The 20,496-nt window shown below is 48.4% G+C and overlaps 1 protein-coding gene across 1 annotated transcript in view; it reads left to right on the top strand.

Annotated features, from left to right (window-relative positions):
* The window catches only part of BMP6 (bone morphogenetic protein 6), a 178,581-nt gene that overhangs the window by 138,769 nt on the left and 19,316 nt on the right, over positions 1 to 20,496 (top strand). The window contains exons 3-4 of the mRNA XM_008262354.4: positions 18,155 to 18,303; positions 18,924 to 19,121. Of these exons, the coding sequence (XP_008260576.2) occupies positions 18,155 to 18,303; positions 18,924 to 19,121 (347 nt within the window). The remainder of the gene's footprint in view (positions 1 to 18,154; positions 18,304 to 18,923; positions 19,122 to 20,496) is intronic.

The following is a 20,496-nucleotide window of genomic DNA, read 5'->3' as shown; positions in this document are numbered from 1 at the left end:
AGCTTTTGGCGACTGGATGTGTTTCATTCCTGAGCACCAGCGAGGGGAAGTGCTGGGAGGATTTCATGCTTTTGAAGGGGTCCAGGTTGTCCCAGGGGAGACTTCCTTCTCTTGTCTGTGGGCCAGGAGCCCACGCTGCCTGCTGCCTCCCAGTGTCCCGTCAGAGGCCTCCAGGCCGAACTGGAAAAGGTTTGATCTCCCCATCTGTCGCCTTGGAGCATCTGGGCAGAGAACGGTTCCCCAGACTTGTGAAGGGGGTCTATTTGTCTAATCTGTGCCTAAGTGACATTTGTAGTGTTTGATGGGTTAATTTAGCAAAGGTTTGTGTTGCAAAGCAGTGGGTCTCCTTGCCAAAGAAAAAAAAAACAGGAGTCATGTTGTGAAATGCTGAGTCAGGCTCTCTGCCGGGCTTCTGATATAAAAGGCAGCCAGGAAATCTGACCCCAATTGGGTCTGAAAAGCTTCTTGGAAGACAGACCTTTGCTGTGGGCTCTACAGGGATTTCTTTGATTGATAAGAAACAGATAAGCAGGATAAATAAATAAATAAATGAAGACGGCTTCTTGACTAATTGGAGCTTTTGCTAAAAACAGGCGAAGGCTTGATACTGTAAGTCATGGAGCTGGCACTGTGGCACAGCAGGTGAAGTTTCTGTCTGTGATGCTGGCATCCCATTTGGGCTCTGGTTCAAGTCCTGGCTGCTCCTCTTGCAATCCAGCTCCCTGCTAATGTGCCTGGGAAAGCACCTAAGGATGGCCCAAAGCCACCCATGCTGGGGACCCAGATGTAGCTTCTGGCTTTGGCCTGGTCCAGCCCTGGCCATTCGGGGAGTGAATCAATGGATGGAAGATTCTGTGTGTGTGTGTATGTGTGTGTGTGTGTGTGTGTGTGTGTCTCCCCCTCACCCCCTCTCTCTCCCCCATCCCTTTTCTCTAACTCTGCCTTTCAAATAAATAGACCTTTAAAAAAATCCCTTAAGTCATGAACAGATCCGAAGCCACCATCTACCCAGGTGAGGTCAGTAACTCAACAGTTTGCATTGTTAAGTCTGAGTAGTCCAGGATGCCCTTGCTGCAAGGTGTCCGGTACGTGAGACCCAAGTGGGCTAGACAGGGTCAGAGTCATTATTAGAGGACTCAAGAAAGGTGCTGTCTAAGCCACAACTAAGTTTGCTGATTGAGAGGCAAATAGAACCTGACAGAAGGGGCCTGATAATAATCTGGTGGGTTTTAGACCTTATAAGTTATGAGGCCCAGACTTACCTATCTTCACATAGGGTACATCCTAAGGGAGGTGTGAACCCCCCTGGGGAAGACACCCTGTTGACCTCCATCACCCAGCTGGTCTTGGAGGAGAGCTGGCCAGGCAAAGGCAGGTGGCATCTCCAACAGGAAACCTGCAGTTCTGCCTGTAATATTGCTGACCCCACCCGGCCGTCCCCTCAGCTGCGATGGTCACCCTGGAAACTGGGCCAAGTGAAGAGCTCTTCAGCTTAGAGCCAATAAGGTCTGTGGCTCTGACCTGGGTGTCCTTCGGCTCCAGAGCAGGTCCATTCCCAGTGATCCAGCTCTTGGCTGGCAGAGCTGCCAGGGCTCTTCACAAGCTGATTTCTGCTGAAGCCCAGGCTTACCACACTGAAAGCCACTGCAGTGGACTGGCCTGTTGGGTCTCCTTGAGGGAAGATCACTGTACAGAACAGCCATTAATAGGCCTGCCACCCATTGCTTCTGATGCCTAGCTTTCTTTTCCTCCTGGTTTTTGTTAAAGCAGACCAGAGGATGCAAGTCAAGGGGGTGCTCAAGTCCCAGATCACTTACTGACAATAGCAATATCAAATGAAAATTTAGAAAGCAGTTTCAATCATTGGATAACAAATATAGCAGTTTCAATACTAGCTTTTTAAAACTTTCACTGTTTTTTAATTTACCAATTGATTCAAATTACTTTCTGCTCTTAGTAACCTCAGTTAACCATGCTTTCTCTCAGTTGGAACCTATAATACATTATTGGCTTCATCTGTTTACAGTGCCATCCCAAAATACTGAATACAATAGATGTGGCTGGAAAAAGTCCATCAGAACCTATAGGAGGACAGCTAAGCACAAAACCAACAACACTTTACTTTTATGAGCAGTAAATCTGATATATAAAACTGTGGATGACAAAAGATTTTCAGTTGCCATGTTTAAAATTATAAACTCATCACTTGCTTACTTCACATAGCATTTTTGAAAGCACCTGTAGGATTTTACAGAACATTTAATTCTTTAGGCCTCTGTGGCTTTCTCATTAAGATCCAAGATTTCTTCTGTAACCTTCTGTGACTTCCACACACCCTCTTCAACTTACTTGAAACATTCCATCATTTTCATTCCAGTCTAGAGTAAACTAACCATCAGGATGAAGTCAATCTTAAAAACCTTGTCCTTTCTTTATTCAAAATAACTCTTTCCCTTTAAGCTTCCTTACCAAATGTACTTTTCTGTACTTGTGATGTTTTCCATCTGCCAATTTCCTTGCTTTATGTTTTGAAATAATCTGTTAAAAATCTCAGATTAAGATTAAGGTAACACATCAAATTTCAGCCTGAGTTACTCCAAGCAATGTTGAACTCTTTTCATAGACAGTTTATAAACTAACCCAAAAATTTTTATAGAATATAACATGCTGAGTACACAAAAGTTTACATTTAGACACATTATCTCATTTGCCTTTACCCAATTTAAATTAGCAGTTACACCTGAATGACTTAGGATGCTGATATTAAATATTGCTATCTGAATTCAATTAAAATTAAAATTGCATTCATCTAAAACAAGTACTAATTACCCATTGCTGTTTCATTGAGTACTGATTACTCGGAAACCTGTTAAAATAAATTGCAAAAATAAGTTCAGCAAATTACAAAGCAATATTTTCAAAGGTAGTGATCTTCTTAGATTCAAAGAAAGGAAACCAGAGGAGGAGGCTAGAGAGCTGCATGTTCAGGAACAGGTCCTTTTAAACTTTTGCCGGAGGGCAGCCAAGGAAGCAGGAGCAGTGAATCCCATTAGGATTGGGGGGGGGGGGGTGCTCGACACCGGTGGTTGGGCCACGTGGCTACCTGGCTTCCAGCAATGGCGCTGGGGAGAGGCAGGACATGGCAGTTGGGGTGAAAGAATGTGAATATGGGGGCAGAGTTTCCTGGCTAGCTGTGGGGTCCCCAGGAACTCATGAGGGTCCGAAAAGGCGTAAGGTAGAGAGTTTGGCAGTAACACAGAAGAGGCGACCTTAGGAGGTGGGGGCCTGATCTTGGCCAGCAAGACCTGGGCTGTGGAGCAAGCAGAGAGGAAAGAAGGGGAGAAGGGAGTAGGACGGGAGCAGAGGTCTCAGAAAGCCTGGACATAGGGGACCTCTGACCATTTTCTCTCCCTGCGGCAGAAATTCTCAAGGTAATTATGCCATGCCTGGGTGGAGTAGAAGATTAGGCATTTACCAGTCCCAGTTTCTTCAAGTTCTTTAGGAGGCAGGCCAGGGTGCATTTTGAACCCCACCCTCAGGATTGGCCAGATCCCATGGTCTCCCTGGTAGTCCAGATCTACTGAAATTTGGTCAAGGCATCCCCTGTCCTGGACTTCAGCAGATGGATTAGAGGTCAGTCCTCTACGGGGCCAGGCCAGCGGTGGGACACCTCCACAGCCGCTGGGAGGCTAAACAGTGGAGGACAGAGCCCATGTGCGCACAATTTGGAGGTCTCTGTCTGGACGGAGAGCTAGCCAGAGATCGCAGAGACTGGCCCAACCAGAGGAGGGAGGGAGAGCAAGGGAGGAGTTACTTACAGTTGGTCGAGCGTGGTCCATAGTCAGCCTGGGGCACCAGACAGGTTCAAGGAGCAAGGGGGCCTCGAACCCAGAAAGGGGAGGCTCTAAACCTCAGCTCCTGGGTTTCGGCACCATCTGCAAGGTGTCCGGCGCATAACAAATCTTCCCAGGCAGATGAATCAATTAATTCACAGGCTTTTATTGGGGTTCTGCTCCCGGGTCCCCGGTCCCAACAGAGCAACAGAGCGGGGGCTGGGAAAGTCACGCGTCAGAGCTTGGGAGAGCTCCTTTTATAGATTCAGGGCATGGGGGTTAAAGGTTGAGGCGGGTCTGATCCTCACTGGTTGACCTTTACGCACCCACAGGGACCTTGACAAGGACTTCTCTTCCCCGGAAGTACAGGTAGGGACTCTCCATTCCCGGAAGTACAGGCTTTCCCTCCTTGCGGATCCCAAAGCTACCACTTGCCTTTTATTTATTTTGTTAAATTTACTCTTTGATAGTGTGTGATGATTGTTTAAGATCAGCCTCGTACTCCTACTTGGGTTATAAATCACTATGTCCTATGATGGCGCTGGTATAGATCGTGTGTATGTTGTGTTTACAGGCCCTGTTAGAGCAGTCACATTCACCTTGGAGAGAGTGCACCGTGGCACATATGATTCATGTTGAGGCCGAATAATGCCTACATTGTTGTCAGCCAGGCTCCCCAAAAGCCTCCCACTGACACTGGGACAGTCCCAAGGGAGAAAGTGAAGTGCTGGGAGAGGCAGGCACTAAGCCCAGGGCTTGCCTCCACATCTCCTTTTCTTGAGTCTTGACATCGGCATGCCAAGGATGCTTCATTTCTTGGCGGTTAGGGTACATGCCTGTTGGAATTCACCAGTGCTTGGACTTTCAAGGCCTCCCTACAAAAAAACCTTTGCTAACCTTTGTTGATCTCCCCATCAACCACTGACCTATTGTCAGCTTTTTAGAAGAGCAGGGAGTGGGAAAAGACTGGAATAGACTGACACAAAAGCATTTGTAGTTTCTCACTTTTGTGCATTTACTCCTCTACTGTCTTCTTTAGTACTACACGTATGCTCTGCAGTCTTCACGCTTGGCCTTTCATACTCAGGCATAGTAGTAGTACTGCTTCTCATGACGCCTACTCATGATCTCGGTTTCTATGGCACCTTTAGCCCAACAGTTAAGTTTGAGGCCTTTGTGAATATCATGTTCATCTACACTTCATACTTAAGGCATACTTTTACTATTCTTAATTGAATTTTGTATACCTAGAACTCAAGGTGCTTGGCTTTTTTTGTCTTAAAAGGCAACCAGAAATGTTAAAAGAAAGTCATGTTCTAAATCTGAGGCAGGGTTCTGTTTGATACACAAATTGGCCATACTTGCCTCTGCTAGCTTTGAAATGCTATTTAAAAAAAAAAAAAGATTTATTTATTTATTTATTTGAAACTCAGAGTTACAGAGAGAATCTTCTATCTACTGGTTCATTCCTCAAATGGCTACATCAGCCAGGGTGGACCAGACTGGATCCAGGAGCTTCATTCGGGTGTCCCACATAAGTGGCAGGGGCCCAAGCACTTGGACAATCTTCCACTGTTTTCCCAAGCACCTTAGAGGGAGCTGGATCAGAAGTGGAGTAGCCAGGACTCAAACCAGCGCCCATATGGGATGCTGGCACCACGGAAAGCAGCTTAACTCTCTGTGCCACAGCGCCAGCCCCTGAAATTCTATTTCCTACTCTGGGCAGTTGCCTTGCTTGGCAGCAGTGGACTGTCTTCTATGTATATAGCTTTTCTTTTCCATGTACTATCATGGTAAAGACTTTGAGAAGACATTTAAAGTGAAACAAGTGAGAATGAACTACCAATAATTTAAGCAATATCACCACTTATTCCCCTACTGGGAAGCAAGCACGATTTTAAAAATGTGTCCGTCTGTTTTTGAAGTTTGGTTCACATGTTTCATCCTAACTTCAGAATTTTTAAGATGTGAAGAAAGGCGTGTTAGAATCAAGGAAACAAAGCAACACTGCTTTGGAGTTTTCAAAACTGTGGAAAACATTTCCTTGGCCAGTCCACAAGTCATGCTCCTGCAGACCCCAGGATGGATTCCGGGCTGAATTATCGATGCAATTTTTGACAAAATTCACAAATTCTGACCTACTTTACAAATGGAATATAATTATCTCCAGAGAGAAGGTAATCGTTGAATGGCAAAGAAAACACATTTTTCCAGAATATTGGGTTTGATTTTCTGCCCCAAACCAATCACAGAAATAGAGAATTCAGGAGGGAGTTGAGGGAGGGAAGGGGAGAAGTGTTCAGGTGTGGACACGTTTGAGAGATGTCCAAGAGTTTATACAGAATGCAGAAGAGCTGAGACCAGCAGAATGAGCTAACAAGTAGATTTTTAAAACCATAAAAGAGCCACTGAAGTAGAATAGATCTGCTAACTCTGTAAAAAGAACCTTGTTGATACAATAACCATTTATTGAAAATAATTTTTCCATATACGTCAGTAGCACCTTTATTCTAAATTAGATGGCCATGTATGGGTGAGATCTTTATTCTGTTCCTTTGGTTGATTTCTCTTCTTGCACTAACACTGACTGCACTGTCTTAGTTCCTTTATTTTGTAACAAGGCTTGGTATCTGGTGTGTAAGTTTCTCGAATGTGTTCTTGAAACTTTCTTGGCTACAAATAGCCCTTTGCATTCCCATTTAATTGTAAAAATAGCCCATCAGTTTCCATAAAACACAAAAACTGCCAAAACCACCACCAATGACAACAAAAACTTTCTGGGCTTCTAAATCTAGAGAGCAATTTGGGAAAAATTTACATCTTACCAATATTGATGGTTCCAATGTAAGGATATGGCATCTATTTAATACATATTTTTGTGTGTCTTGAACTCTTTTATTAGATCAGTTTTCAGTATTGAGATTTTGATTTTGTTGTAAATGGTATCCATTTTTAAATATGTTCAATATCTATTTTTTTTGCTCAATTTCAGAAATGCAGTTTTTTTTACATTGCTCTTGTATTCAGCAACCTTGCAAGCTTACATGTTAATTCTAACAGAAGTTCTAGATATGATATAATCACATCATCTATGAATATCAGTTTTATTTCTTGGTTCCTAGTTATTACTTTTTTTTTCTTTTCCTTGTTATATGGTACTGGTTAGGATGTCCGGTATGATGTTGAAACCATTTCAGATTTCTAGTCCCGGGGAGAAGATTGACTACCTCACCATTAAGGATAATGATTGCTGCGAATGTTTTTTTATTAGAATAAACTTCCCTCTAGTCCTACTTTTCTAATTATTTTAAAAATTAGAAATTCATGTGGAATTTTATTGAATTTTTTTCTGAATCTTTCAGAATGTTCATGTGGCTTTTCTCCTTTATTAGTGTTAATGTGGTCTGACCACATTAAATGATTTTCAAATGTTAAACCACATCACATCCTGGGAACAGGTACAGTTTATATGTATTATCCTTTTTATAAATAGCTGGACTTCCGGCCGGCGCCGCGGCTCACTAGGCTAATCCTCTGCCTAGCGGCACTGGCACACCGGGTTCTAGTCCCGGTCGGGGCACCGGATTCTGTCCCGGTTGCCCCTCTTCCAGGCCAGCTCTCTGCTGTGGCCAGGGAGTGCAGTGGAGAATGGCCCAGGTACTTGGGCCCTGCACCCCATGGGAGACCAGGAAAAGCACCTGGCTCCTGGCTCCTGCCATCGGATCAGCGCGGTGCGCCGGCCGCAGTGCGCCGGCCGCGGCGGCCATTGGAGGGTGAACCAATGGCAAAGGAAGACCTTTCTCTCTGTCTCTCTCTCTCACTGTCCACTCTGCCTGTCATAAATAAATAAATAAATAGCTGGACTTCCAAACCACGTCTGATAATTCTGCTTCAGACTGAGTATCCCTTATCTGAAATGCTTGGAACCAGAAGTGTTTCAGTTTGAGTTTTTTTGGCTTTTGGAATATCTCCATAGACTTTACTGCTAAGCGTCCTTAGTCCAAAAATCCAAAATGTCTGAAATGAGAGAGCATTTTGTAGTTTCAGTGCAGAGTAGGGATGCTCAACCTGTTTCTGACACCTAAGGGCCTGTTTTCATTATCTCTTTGTTCCCTTGATTTTTCCTCATTTGGTTTTATCTCCTGGCATTTGTTTCCTGGCATTTTTGGTAAACTGCACAGTACTTAAGTAATTTCTAGATACTGTTATCTCTGTCTAGACTGGCTTTAATGTTCTTCTGAAAGGCAGATAAGATATGTGCAAGTCATCTTGTTTGTCTCGTTCCGGCTGAGGCTGGGTTCCAGGCTTGGTGACGACTCATCTGCGTGTGGCTTTCCCTTTCTGGGAGAGCTGATTCCTCAGGGGCTTCAGCTGAGGCTCTGAGATGCTTACCAGAGGTCCTCTTCCACGGCGGACTGTGAACTCGAAATTTTAACCACCTCACCTGGTGAGACTGCCAAAAAATCTGCTTTGTTTTTAAGCTGCTCAACACTTTCTGCTTGTTTTCTCGGCTTCTTATCCCATGAATACACTGCTTAATATTTGGCCAATAGCTCTAATGAAAATACTGGTGTTCAGAGCAGTTGGGAACGGAAGAGGAGAGGGACTGCCCAGAAGTGAACCCAGCCTCCCATGAGCTCACTCCACCAGGTGCCTCTCTCCTCCAGGGCTTCAACTCCTCATACCTCGCTGCTTGATCGCCAATCTTTACCCTCGCCCGGTGGCATTGTGCTAAGCTCTCGGCAGGTTCATTATCTATGCCTCATGCCAGGAACTCACGCATGTCCTGAAGTGAGACGGCAACACACATACCAGGCTCATCTCAATGCATTTCTCCTCCCTCTGATGGCTCCACCTATCAGGTGTTGTCTGGCTTGCTTGCTGTAGATGATTTCTGATGGGTTTGTTCATTTGGATTGTTTTGTTGTTGTTAATCCATTTTTTGTTGTTGTTATTCTTGGTAAAAGTGTTAGCCAGAAGTATACATCTCTGAAGGATAGAATTTTTTTTTTTTTAGTATTTTCATCTCTAAGTCTCTTTAACAAATCTCCACAAATGTTGAGATTTGATTCAATAAACAAATGGTGCATTCTGGAAACAAGACAAGACCTGGGCCCCGTAGTTGATGCAGTTCCAGGATCTAGAACAGTTTCTTTAAAAAGAAAAAAAAAAGCGGGGGAGAGGCTTCTGACGGCTGTGTGCATCTGTTTGGAGTTACAGTGCTGCCTGCTGAACTGCGGATGGAAGTCCAGTCTTCTTAGATACCCGAGACGGGTTGCTTTTCTGAAGAGAAGGTCACGTTGGAGAAAGCCAGGCTAGGAGGCTATTCTGGTTTGGCTGGAGGGAAATCAAAACCCTTGATCCCTTTGCCAGCCACACCTGTTTCACTTTGCGTGGCTTTCAGAGTTTGGTCCTCCGGGACTCCACCTGCTGACTTGATGAGCTTCGACTCGCTCAGGCAAGGGGAGCTTCCCAGCACTGGTTCCTTTGTCCCAGAAAGAGATCAGCCAACCCACAGCTCCTCTTACGTAACTAACTAGCTTCACCTCCCCAGTCAGGTTCGTGTGCCTTCTACCAAGAAGGCTGTCCCTGAGATGTTTAAAAGACTCGGAGGTGCCCAAACCTCATTCCTTAGCCTATCTGTGTCTGTGTTCTTTTTTCAAATATATATACATATATAGTTTTACTTTATTTGAAAGGCAGTCACAGAGTCCTTTCATTGGCATCCTCACTGCCCACAACAGCCAGTGGTACACGAGGCCAAAGCAAGGAGCCCAGAACTCCGTTCAGGACTCCCATGTGGGTGCAGGGACCCCACCGTGTGAGCCATCCTCTGCAGCCTCCCAGGGTGCAGAGAGCTGGACTGGGAGCAGAAGAGCCAGGACACACACACCAGAAGCTCCACCGTAGCTGCAGGTGGCCCAAGTGGCCACTTAATAGCTGTGCCAAATGCCTGTCCCCATCTGGGTTCATTTTAAGGCAGAGTGTAGATGAAAATGTTTCAGAGAAGAGTTAAAGTTATAAAAAGTTGTACGTACTCGTGGGGGCCAGCATTGTAGTGCAGTGGGTTAAGCCACTGCCTGTGACACCGGCATCCCATATGAGTTCCAGTTTGAGTCCGGGCTGCTCCACTTCCCATCCAGCTCCCTGCTAATGTTCTTGGGAAAGCAACAGATGATGGTCTGAGTGCTTGGGTCCCTGCCACCCATGTGGGAGATTCAGATGGAGCTCCAGGCTCCTGGCTTTGGCCTGGCCCAGCCATAGCCACTTGGGGAGTGTCTGTCTGTCTGTCTGTCTCTCTCTCTGCCTTTTAAATAATACAGATTTTTTTAATTGTATGTAAAAGAACATTAAGATATTTGATGGCAGGGAGGAGTTGGGGTGATAGGCAAGTATTTATCCACTTGCTAAACTTTGAAAAGAAAGTAAGTTTTTTACTTTCTCTGGAAATTAAATGAATTATTCATTTCTAGATGCAGACGGCTCAGGTGCCTGGACCTCTGATCTGGGATGTCCAGCTTGGCAGGAGGCATGCCATACTAGTGGTTAAGATCATTTTTATAAAACATCTTTTTTTCCTTTACTTCACAAATAAGCAGTGTTTTTACTGTTTCATTTCTCCATATTGGATGCAGATGTGGAAATGTAGGTCTGGTGGTAGGAACTAGGACATGCGAGACTTGGATGTAACACGTTTAAATGCTTGTAGAGCTGCTCGCTCAGTCGGTTTTTAAATATGCTCCAGTGTATGCGACCAAGGAAGATAGGCTGGGTAGCCATGAGCTTGTGCAAAGTAATTATCCCTCCCGGCCTCTCTCCCTGCATTGGACATGCAGAAGCAAGTTTGCCAAGCCACTGTGCCTTTCTGCTGCTCTGAGCTGCGATTCTGATGATCAGCCTGAATAGATCAGTCCCTGAGAGGGACGCCGATCTACGAGACAAAGATTGACTTGTGGAACTGTCTGCATTTGGGTTGCTGTGATGGGGAGAGGAGCAAGAGGGCTGGGAGCAGATGACTTTCAACCTGAAATCTACAAAACAGGCCAAAACTGTGATAGCCAAGTGATGTATGATGGTTTGTTAAGCAGCCCCTAGGGTGTCCAGGTGCCCTTATGATATAAAAATCTCTTTATAGAGTTTGGAATGAAAAGTGGATAACATCAAGTGGCTGAGCCAATTATATAATAATAACGTTCACTCATCCTTGTTACGTGTGTGTGTGTGTGTGTGTGCATGCATGTGTGTACCTTGTTAGCATAGTCTGGTTTGTAGTGTTCTATTTTCTTTCTTTTTTTAAAAAAAAAATGTATTTGAAAGGCAGAGTTAGAAGGAGAGACAGAGAAAAAGCTCTTGCATGTGCTGTTTGACTCCCCAGATGGCCACAACAGCCAGCACTGGGCCAGGCCAAAGCCAGGAGCTTCTTCCAGGTCTCCCATGTGGGTGGCAGGGGCCCAAACACTTGGGCCATCTTCTGCTTTTCCCAGGCCATTAGCAGGGAGCAGATCAGAAGTGGAGCAGCCAGGACATGAACTGGCACCCATATGGGATGCTGGTGCCACAGGTGGTGTCTTTACCTACTGTGCCACAGCACCGGCCTCTGTAGTATTGTATTTTCAGCTGTCCTGTTTCTTTTCTGTCTTGTTAGTGGTAAAATTTTCAGCCAATCCTGTACCTTATGTAAGGAGAAAGTACAAAGCCAGGGCTTGACTCTCTTTAAGATGATTGGCTGTTTTTACCTTCATGCTCTTTGAAAATCAGGTTGTCGCCTTGCATAAAGTCAGTTTATCTATATGTGGATGTTGTTCTGTGTCTTAACTGACGCAGACACTGAAATGACAAAGGAATGTGTTGCAACGAAATAAACAAGACCCCAGAGGCACCTTTAAAAAATCTATTTATTTGAAGGAGATGGGGAGAGGTCTTCCATCCGCTGGTTCACTCCCCAACAAGTGGCCACAATGGCCAGAGCAGAGCTGATCCAAAGCCAGGAGCTAGGAGTTTCTTCCCAGTCTCCCACATGGGTGCAGGGGCCCAAGCACTTGGGCCATCTTCCACTGATTTCCCAGGCCATAGCGGAGAGCTAGATAGGAAGTGGAACAGCCGAGACTCGAACCAGCACTGCAGGTGATGACCTTACCCACTATGCCACAGTGCCCGCCCCAACCCCAGAGACATCTTACCAAGCATTTCCTACATCTGTTTGTCTCGAATGCATACATCGCATGCTGTTGAAGAGTTTTTTAGTAAAAATGGTTAGGATTAGATGTAGTTAAACACCAGCCAAGGCCGTGGGGCCTTAAAGGAGGTGGCTTGGGAGAAGGGGTCAGAGCCGGCCTCCAGGAGCTCAGGCACCTCCGGTTCCTCTCTGAGGGTGAGTGAGACAAGAACCCCCCAGGTTTTGCCCTGGTCTCAGCAGGGTGTAATACACTCACTTGGGCAGGTGCCTTGGAGGCTGTGTGATGTGAGGGACTACACAGGGTAACCTGGCCCTAGTGCCAATTCCACCAGCCATGGTCAGGAGCCTTCTGTTCAGCCAACTTGAGTGCCAGGGTGCGTTGCTGAGAATGTCTAGAAATCTCTGGTTAACCTTAGTCATTGTCAAGAGCTTCACTTGCCCGGCGTGATCACAACATGAAGAAGTCCTGCCTGAGAGCTGGGGTGGCGCTGAGGAGGTGGGAAGCGTTTCCATCAAGCTCAGGGCTCTGCGAGTCGGTGGAGAGCAGAACAGCCAGAAAATGCAGTCAAAGTCGTCTCCCGCTCTGTTTCACATTGCTTTCACAGTCTCATCTGAAATGTGTGTGGATGCCACATACACTGTCTTATCTACGCCAAAGTGAGTCCAGAAGGGAACTCTTATCTTTTTTTTTTTTTTTTTTAACAGGCAGAGTGGACAGTGAGAGAGAGAGAGAGACAGAGAGGAAGGTCTTCCTTTGCCGTTGGTTCACCCTCCAATGGCTACCACGGCCAGTGCACTGTGTTGATCTGAAGGCAGGAGCCAGGTGCTTCTCCTGGTCTCCCATGGGGTGCAGGGCCCAAGCACTTGGGCCATCCTCCACTGCACTCCCGAGCCACAGCGGAGAGCTGGCCTAGAAGAGGGGCAACCGGGACAGAATCTGGCGCCCCAACCAGGACTAGAACCTGGTGTGCCGGCGCCGCAGGCAGAGGATTAGCCTATTGAGCCATGGTGCTGGCTGGGAACTCTTATCTTTTACATGACAATATGAGATGCATTATATTTCTTTAGAGATTTATTTCTTTGAAAGGCAGAGTTACAGAGAAGGAAGGAGAGAGGGAGAGAAGGAGAGAGAGGGATCGATTGATTGATCGCTCAGTCTTCCATCCATTGGTGCACCTCCAAACGACTGCAATGGCCAGGGCTAGGCCAGGCTGAAGGCAGGAGCCTGGAACTCCGTCGGGATCTCCCACATAGGTGGCAGGGGCCCAGGCATCCCGGCCATCTTTGCTGCATTAGGAGGGAGCCGGATCGGCCGTGGAACAGGTGGCACTTGAGCCAGTGCGCCCCTCGGGATGCCAGCATCACAAGGGACATTTTGACCCACTGCTCCACAGGGCCAGCACAGATGCCTATCTGGGGCTGCGCTTGGACAGAGTGACTTGGCGAAGAAGGCCGTGTGTTCCTGAAGAGGAGCAGAGACATGTTGGTCAGAGCAGTGTCTGTGTGATTTGCCATAAATAGTGTCTCTCTGAATACCTGGTCAGAGGGAGCCTTGGGGGTGAGCGAGCAAAGCTGGGCCTTAAAGCTGAGTTCCCTGGTAAAGTTCCTCCCCCTGGCTGCGTGAACGCGTGTACTTGGTTCCTTCGGCGCTGCTGTAACAGGAGGCCTGAGACTGGGACATTGATAAGAATTGAGGAAATGGATTGGCCCACAGATGTGGAGGCCGGGAATGCCAAGGTCAAGGGGCTGCACCCGGTGAGGGCCTTCTGGCTGCATCCACAGCAGAGGGCAGAGTGTGAACAGAGATAGCAGAGGCAGGGGGCGGGACTTGCCCATCAATCAGCGTGGTGGCATGGCAACAGCGTGTCACTCCTTAAAGCCCTCTGCTCTCGGCACTGTAGTGCTGGGGACCAGATTTCCAGCACTGAACCCCAGGGACACAGATTGCTTCCTCGGCAGCCCTTCTGTGCTGCCCTGCACTGCACTTGCAGAGGGTTCTCGTCGGGAGGGGGACGAGGCCAGGATTGAGAGGGGCACTGGGCTTCCCTGAACTGTGACCTCCGAAGCCAGCACCGACCATCCCAGGTGCCTTCCTGCACACACCTCTCGCCCCTGCCCTGACCCTTGTGAGTGAAGCCCTCTTGGGATTTCTGACCCTGGGTCCGCCCCGTGTAGATCAAGGTATTTCCTACATCCCCAGCTGGCTTCGGCACCTCCGTGCAGTAGATTTTGATCTCTGATCTCATATTAAGCCTCCTTTCTCCATATTTTTTAGCCTGAACTCTATTTCTTGACTCAACTTTGTATTTTTATAAACATTTTAAAATTTATTTGAAAGGTAGAATGACAGAGCAAGAGGGAGAGAAACAGAGAGATTGTCCATTTGGTACTTTACCCCCTAAATGGCAGCAGCAGCAGCAGCCAGGGCTGGGCCAGACTGAAACCAAGAACCAGGAGCTCCCCCAGGTCTCCCGCAGGAGTGGCAGGGCCCATGTACTTGAGTAATCACTCACTGCTTTCCAGGGACGTTCGTAGGGAGCAGAAGAGGAAGTGGAGCAGCCAGGACACAAGCTGGCACGCTAACGCAGGATGCTGGTGTCGCAACAGTGCCTTAACCCACCGCACCACATCACCGGCCCCTCAATTCCCCTTTCTAAACATGGAGTGGCTAAGAGCCTGGGTTATGATTCAGTTCTGCTTGCCCCCACTTAACTCCCATGTGAGTCTGGATTCTAGAGAGCGCGGGCCAGGCTGCCCCTCTGACACACGTGTGTCCTGGGCTTCCTCCAGGGCCGGCTGCTCTCCCACAGTTGATGCTGTCTGTGTTGTTTCTGGATAAGGATCTTCTGTGACCCCCCCAAACGGAGAATTTATGGTGTTGCACATCTGAACTTCAAAGCGCCGGGCTTGCAATCCCCTCTTTGCTCTTTGCTTGGTCTCCCTGCTCCCAGGTGCTGCCTCTGTCATGGGGGGGGGGGGGTAATTTGTCAGCAGGGTGTGTGACATGGCCATGTGGGAGAGAGCTTGAAACGGAGCAGGTCCTAGTGAGACTCGACAAGGCAGCTGAGTAAACTCCTTTGAGCTGCTCCTACTGTTTATACTTGGAGAAGATAGTAGAAGTCCCTCTGACTGAGCAGTCGTGGAAGCAGGAACAAGTGGGTGTTTCCCCTCTGAGACATCTGAAATTTTTAACTTGGATGTGTCACTGGCCTTGCAAATATTTGCCAAAAGAGAAATTAATTTCATGCGTCCCAGGTCATGTTTGTCAATAATTTCAAATGGCAGGAGGAAGTCATTGGGGAAAACTTGAAAGGCAGAGAGACAGAGAGCTACCGCTCACTGGGTCGCTGACCCGAAAGCCAAGCTGGAGCCAGGAACTCAGTCCAGGTCTTCTACATGGGTCGTGGGGATACAAGAACTTGAGCTACCACCTGCTGCCTCCCAGGGTGCACGTTAGCAGGAGGCTGGAACAGAACAGGAGCCAGGACTCGAACCCAAGCCCTATGAAATGGGACATGGGGATCCCAAGTGGTTTTTTTTTTAAAAGATTTATTTATTTACTTGAGAGGTAGGGTTACAGACAGAGAGAGACGGAGGTCTTCTATCCGCTGGCTCACTCCCCAAATGGCCATAACAGCCAGAGCTGGGCCAATCTAAAACCAGGAGCCAGGAGCTTCCTCTGGGTCTCCTACGCAGGTGCAGGGGTCCAAGTACCTGCACCATCTTCCACTGCTTTCCCAGGCCATCAGCAGGAAGCTGGATTGGAAGTAGAGCAGCTGGGACTCAAACCAGTGCCCATATGGGATGCCAATGCTGTTGGTGGATGTTTAACCTACTGTGCCACAACGCCAGCCCCCCAAGTGTTTTCTTAACCATTATGCCAAATGGCAAGCCCTCAAACCTTTTGGGTGAACAGTGAGTCCCGGTTCTTTGATTTATATGTTGAGTATCCCTAAATCAAAGACTCAGAATGCTGCAAAATCTAAAACTTTTCAAGCCACCAACATGATACCAAAGTAGAAAATTTCTACCTGACCCCGCATGACAGATTACAGTCAAAATACTGTATAAAGTAACCTTGAGGTTATGTGTATTGGGTATATTTGAAACATAAATTAATTTCATGTTTAGACTTGGGTCCCATCCCCACAACGTCTCGTTATGGATATGCAAATGTTCTAATATCTGAAAAAAAGTCCAAAGATTTTGTCTCTCAGACTCAATCTGCCAGCTGTGAAATAGAGGTAGTGCTAGTCTACCTAGCTTGTAGGAATTTTGTTATAAAGACAAGGCACTGTAGGGGCCAATACTTTGGTGTAGCAGGCCAAGCCTCCACCTGTGGCACCGGCATCCCATAGGGGCTCTGGTTCGAGTCTCAGCTGTTTGTCTTCTGATCCAGCTCTCTGTGTATGGCCTAGGAAAGCAGTGGAAGATGGCCCAGGTGCTTGGGTCCCTACACTCACATGGGAGACCTGAAGGAAGCTCCTGGCTCCTGGCTTTGGATTGGCCCAGCTCTGGCCGTTTCAGCCATTTGTGGAGTGAACCAGTGGATAGAAGACCTTCTCTCTGTCTGCCCCTCTCTCTGTAACTCTCCTCTCAAATCAACAAAGTCTTAAATAAGTTACAAAGTGCCTTTTTTTTTTTTAAGTGTAAACACTAGTAGTATTGTGATGCTTCTTTTAAATTTAGTGTTGAATTCTGGTAATTTTTTTAAAGATTTATTTATTTATTTGAAAGAGTTAGAGACATCTTCCATCTGCTGGTTCACTCCCCAAATGGCTACAACAGCCTGAGCTGCGCCGATCCAAAGCCAGGAGCCAGGAGCGTCTTCCGGGTCTCAGGGTGCAGAAGCCTAAGAACCTGGGCCATCTTCCACTGCTTTCCCAGGTGCATTAGCAGGTAGCTAGATCAGAAGTGGAGCAGCCGGGACTTGAACCGGCGTCCATGTGGGATGCCAGCACCACAGACAGCAGCTTAACCTGCTGTGCCACAGTGCTGGCCCCCCTAGTAGTGTTTCTAACTCTGTAAGATGTTGCACTAAATATTTCTAGTACTAGTGGCTTTGAGGCGCTCTGGGTCTAAAATGTCCTCCTCTATGTCCCGAGAATCCCAGGCCATTTTCTTTCAGAGGTCTTGGGATATGAACTTAAATCCAGGTTGTCCCTGAAGCCCATGATGATGACGGTCCCCTAATATCATCATGGCATGAAGGGCAGCAGAAAGAAACTTCATAGCGTCTTCCCACAGCCCGTGGCATTATGTCCATCGAGGACAGAAAAATACAAAAACATCCCTGTGCCGCCCAGTGGTAGGAATAGCTTCTCGGAGTTTGCCCGGAGGAACCCCAGCCCCCGGCTCATGGCAGCTGTGCTGGGATGAGCTTTCAAATCATGCAACACACGAGAGGGGACGTCACAGGGTTCACGGCAAAATGCAATTAAAAGGCGAATTTATTTTGGTGCTGCAATGTTTGAGATCCATGTGCAGGTTTTCCCATGATATGCTTTTCCGTGAAGTTCATGAAGACCCCCGAGCACTCCCCCAGTCACACAGCCCATGTGGAAAAGAGCCCGACATTGGCTGGAGACTCTGCAGGGGCCTGAATTCAGAGAGAGGCACGGGTGATGACTCAGAAATGTGCCGTGGCGTCCTGTTGCTCATGAAGTGTGCAGATGTTCAGGCCCTACTTAAAAGTTAAGGAGGGCAGCATGCTTTGTACCTGCTCACGTGGGCCCTGAACTTGACCTTCCCTTCAGCTGTTCCTCGCTGCCTCCCCCTTTTGTCCTCTTTTCATTTGCCATAAAGTAAGCTATTAGCAATAATCAGTACCATAAGAAAATAAACACTGAAATAGAACAAAATCATGTTTATTTGTAAATTACTGTTGCAGAAAAAGGTTTGATGTGAGTAGCAGTAGCAAGGCTTTTTGTGAATCTAGGTTCTGGCAACAGCTGTCTTATAATCGTACGGTGCCCACGTCCTGGGTGGTGCCCACCAGGCACTGCCATGGCCATCAGGGTGCACGGTGCCTCGTGGGTAGATCTGATCCGCACTGGCCTCTTTTATTGCGATGCCGGGGCAGGACTGCGTGAGACTGAACTTTGGGCCAGTGTGGGACTTCCTGTGCCATCTTTCTCTCTTGCAGAGACTCTGACCTGTTTCTGTTGGACACCCGTGTCGTGTGGGCCTCGGAGGAAGGCTGGCTGGAATTCGACATCACGGCCACCAGCAACCTGTGGGTGCTGACCCCACAGCATAACATGGGGCTGCAGCTGAGCGTGGTGACGCAGGATGGTAAGTGCTGACTCAAGGCTTACCGCAGCTGGCGAGTCCCCGTGTTCATCCGTTTCCTGCGGGTGCTGTGGCAGAACTAGTTTACAGCCAATGCCTCAGCCCGGGGTGACCCACTGACCATTCCCTGGTGACCAGCATGACAAAGCAAACCCTTCCCCTGGGCTCTCCTGCAAAAGACGCCAAGATAGGCTGGGTGATCAAGGTCCAGGAGTGGCCGTGGGGGCACGGCTTCCGCAGGCAGCGGCTGGTGGGAGGAAGCCGAGCAGCTGTTGGAATTCTGGCTGTTGAGTGGCTTGGCCCCGGGGATCTTCCAGGCCGGTCTCCTCCTGCGGGTCAGTGCTCAGCGGCTCAAGGTTACCCCCTGCTGCTGCTGCCCCTCCAGGCCTCACCCACCCAGTCGCCTCCGCAGTTGGGAGAAAGGATCAGGAAGACACAGCAACCAGGCTAGCAGAGCGAGCAGGCTTTCCCCGATTGGATCCACAAGATTTGGAAGGAGCGTTTTGCCTGCGCCCTTTGAGACGGCGCAGTGCCCTCTCGCTCGTTCTCGGGGAGCTGGGATGCGTCCTTCCGAGGGAGCTGCGGGGCTCAAGAGTAAAGAGTGGCTTTGGTTTGCCTTGTAGGACTCCACATCAGCCCCCGAGCTGCAGGCCTGGTGGGCAGGGACGGCCCCTACGACAAGCAGCCCTTCATGGTGGCTTTCTTCAGAGTGAGCGGGGTCCACGTGCGCACCACCCGGTCAGCGTCTGGCCGGCGCCGGCAGCAGAGCCGCAACCGCTCCACTCAGTCCCAGGACGTGTCTCGGGTCTCCAGCGCTTCAGGTAGGCGTGGCGGTGCGTGGGCGGCGGCCTGGCTGAGAGCAGAGGGCCTGCGGGTGGTTTCAGGTGTGCTTGTGCCCAGCACACGCCCAGGCCACTCGGTAGCTGTGGACCACAGCCCCTTGTCACAGCCACCGGTTGTGTAGCTGGGTCCCTAGGGCGCTCGGTGCAGACGCCGCCGAGCGTCTTCCCATTGATTGGTCAGCTTTCTCCCGATTCTTCATTGCCATCAAAATCCTGAGAGCACCTAGCTGCTTCTGTCTAGTTGCACCATTGCCTGGAGGGTCGTGGGGCTCAGGCTGAGTATCCCTTCCCCAAATGCTTGGGACCTAAAGTGTTTTGAAATTGCTTTTTTTTTGGGGGGGGGGGTTGGATTTTGCTATATTTGCATAAATGTGATGCAAAGCTTTGGAGAATGGGACCCAAGTCTAAACATGAAATTCATTTATGTATCATATATATCTGATGCCCCTAGCCTAAAGATAATTTTGCACAATATTTTTAATGTACTTGCGTTTTGACTGTTGGATTAGGTCTAGAATTTCCAGCTTGTGGCGTCATGTGGATTTTGGAGCATTTTGGATCTCAGTTTTTCAGTTTAGGGGTGTCCAGCAGCCACACCTGGTACATTGTAGAATTTGGACTTGGGTTTGTCAGTGCTCTGGGCTGCTGGAAAGCCCATTCAAATGGCCTCTGCGAGGGGTTTTGTTGGCTTGCGTCGCTGGGGAGTCCAGGGCTCCCCCGGTAAGCATGGCTGCCTCTGTGGACTCGGGTGACACTGGGAGTCTCCTTTTCTGCTTTCCTTTGTCGGAGACTGTCTCAGAAAGACTGTCGCTGTGTGCGGGCCAGGGCGGCAGCCCATAGTCAGAAGATCTTGTCACCTCGGAAGAGGAGGCCCCCTGTTGTCACAGCTTCCACAGAAAGCTTGTCTAGGGGGCTGTGCCCTACCCTGCAGCACCTGCAGGGCTGAGGCAGCTCTGATTGGCCAGGACTGCACTGGGTGTAGTACCCAGATGGGCAGGAGGAGCTCTGATTGGCCAGGACTGTGTTGTGTGCCTACCCTGGAGCTCAGGAGCCGGGTCAGCCCCATGCTGTTCAGAATACACAGGTACAGAGGTCAAGAGAAAGGAAACTGCCCCTCTTGCCTGAGTGCCAGCTCAGTGGACCTCCAGTAATGTCCCCAGCTTTGCTGTGTCTATGACTTCCAAGTCCACTCGTGGAGGCATGGGGCGAGGGGAAGTTGGTCTTCCCTTCTGACAGCCAGTCGTATGGTGAGAAGGCATTGCATTCAGCCCCAGACAGCCTAGCCCTAAGCCAGTGTTGCAGGATCTGGGGTTAGAGAGTTTGCTGCCCTACCACTTTGCACAAACCTAACCTG

This window comes from Oryctolagus cuniculus, chromosome 5 (genome assembly GCF_964237555.1).
Source record: "Oryctolagus cuniculus chromosome 5, mOryCun1.1, whole genome shotgun sequence".
Lineage (NCBI taxonomy): Eukaryota > Metazoa > Chordata > Mammalia > Lagomorpha > Leporidae > Oryctolagus > Oryctolagus cuniculus.
The sequence above is the reverse complement of the archived record's forward strand: the minus strand, read 5'-3'. Positions and strand labels throughout refer to the sequence as shown.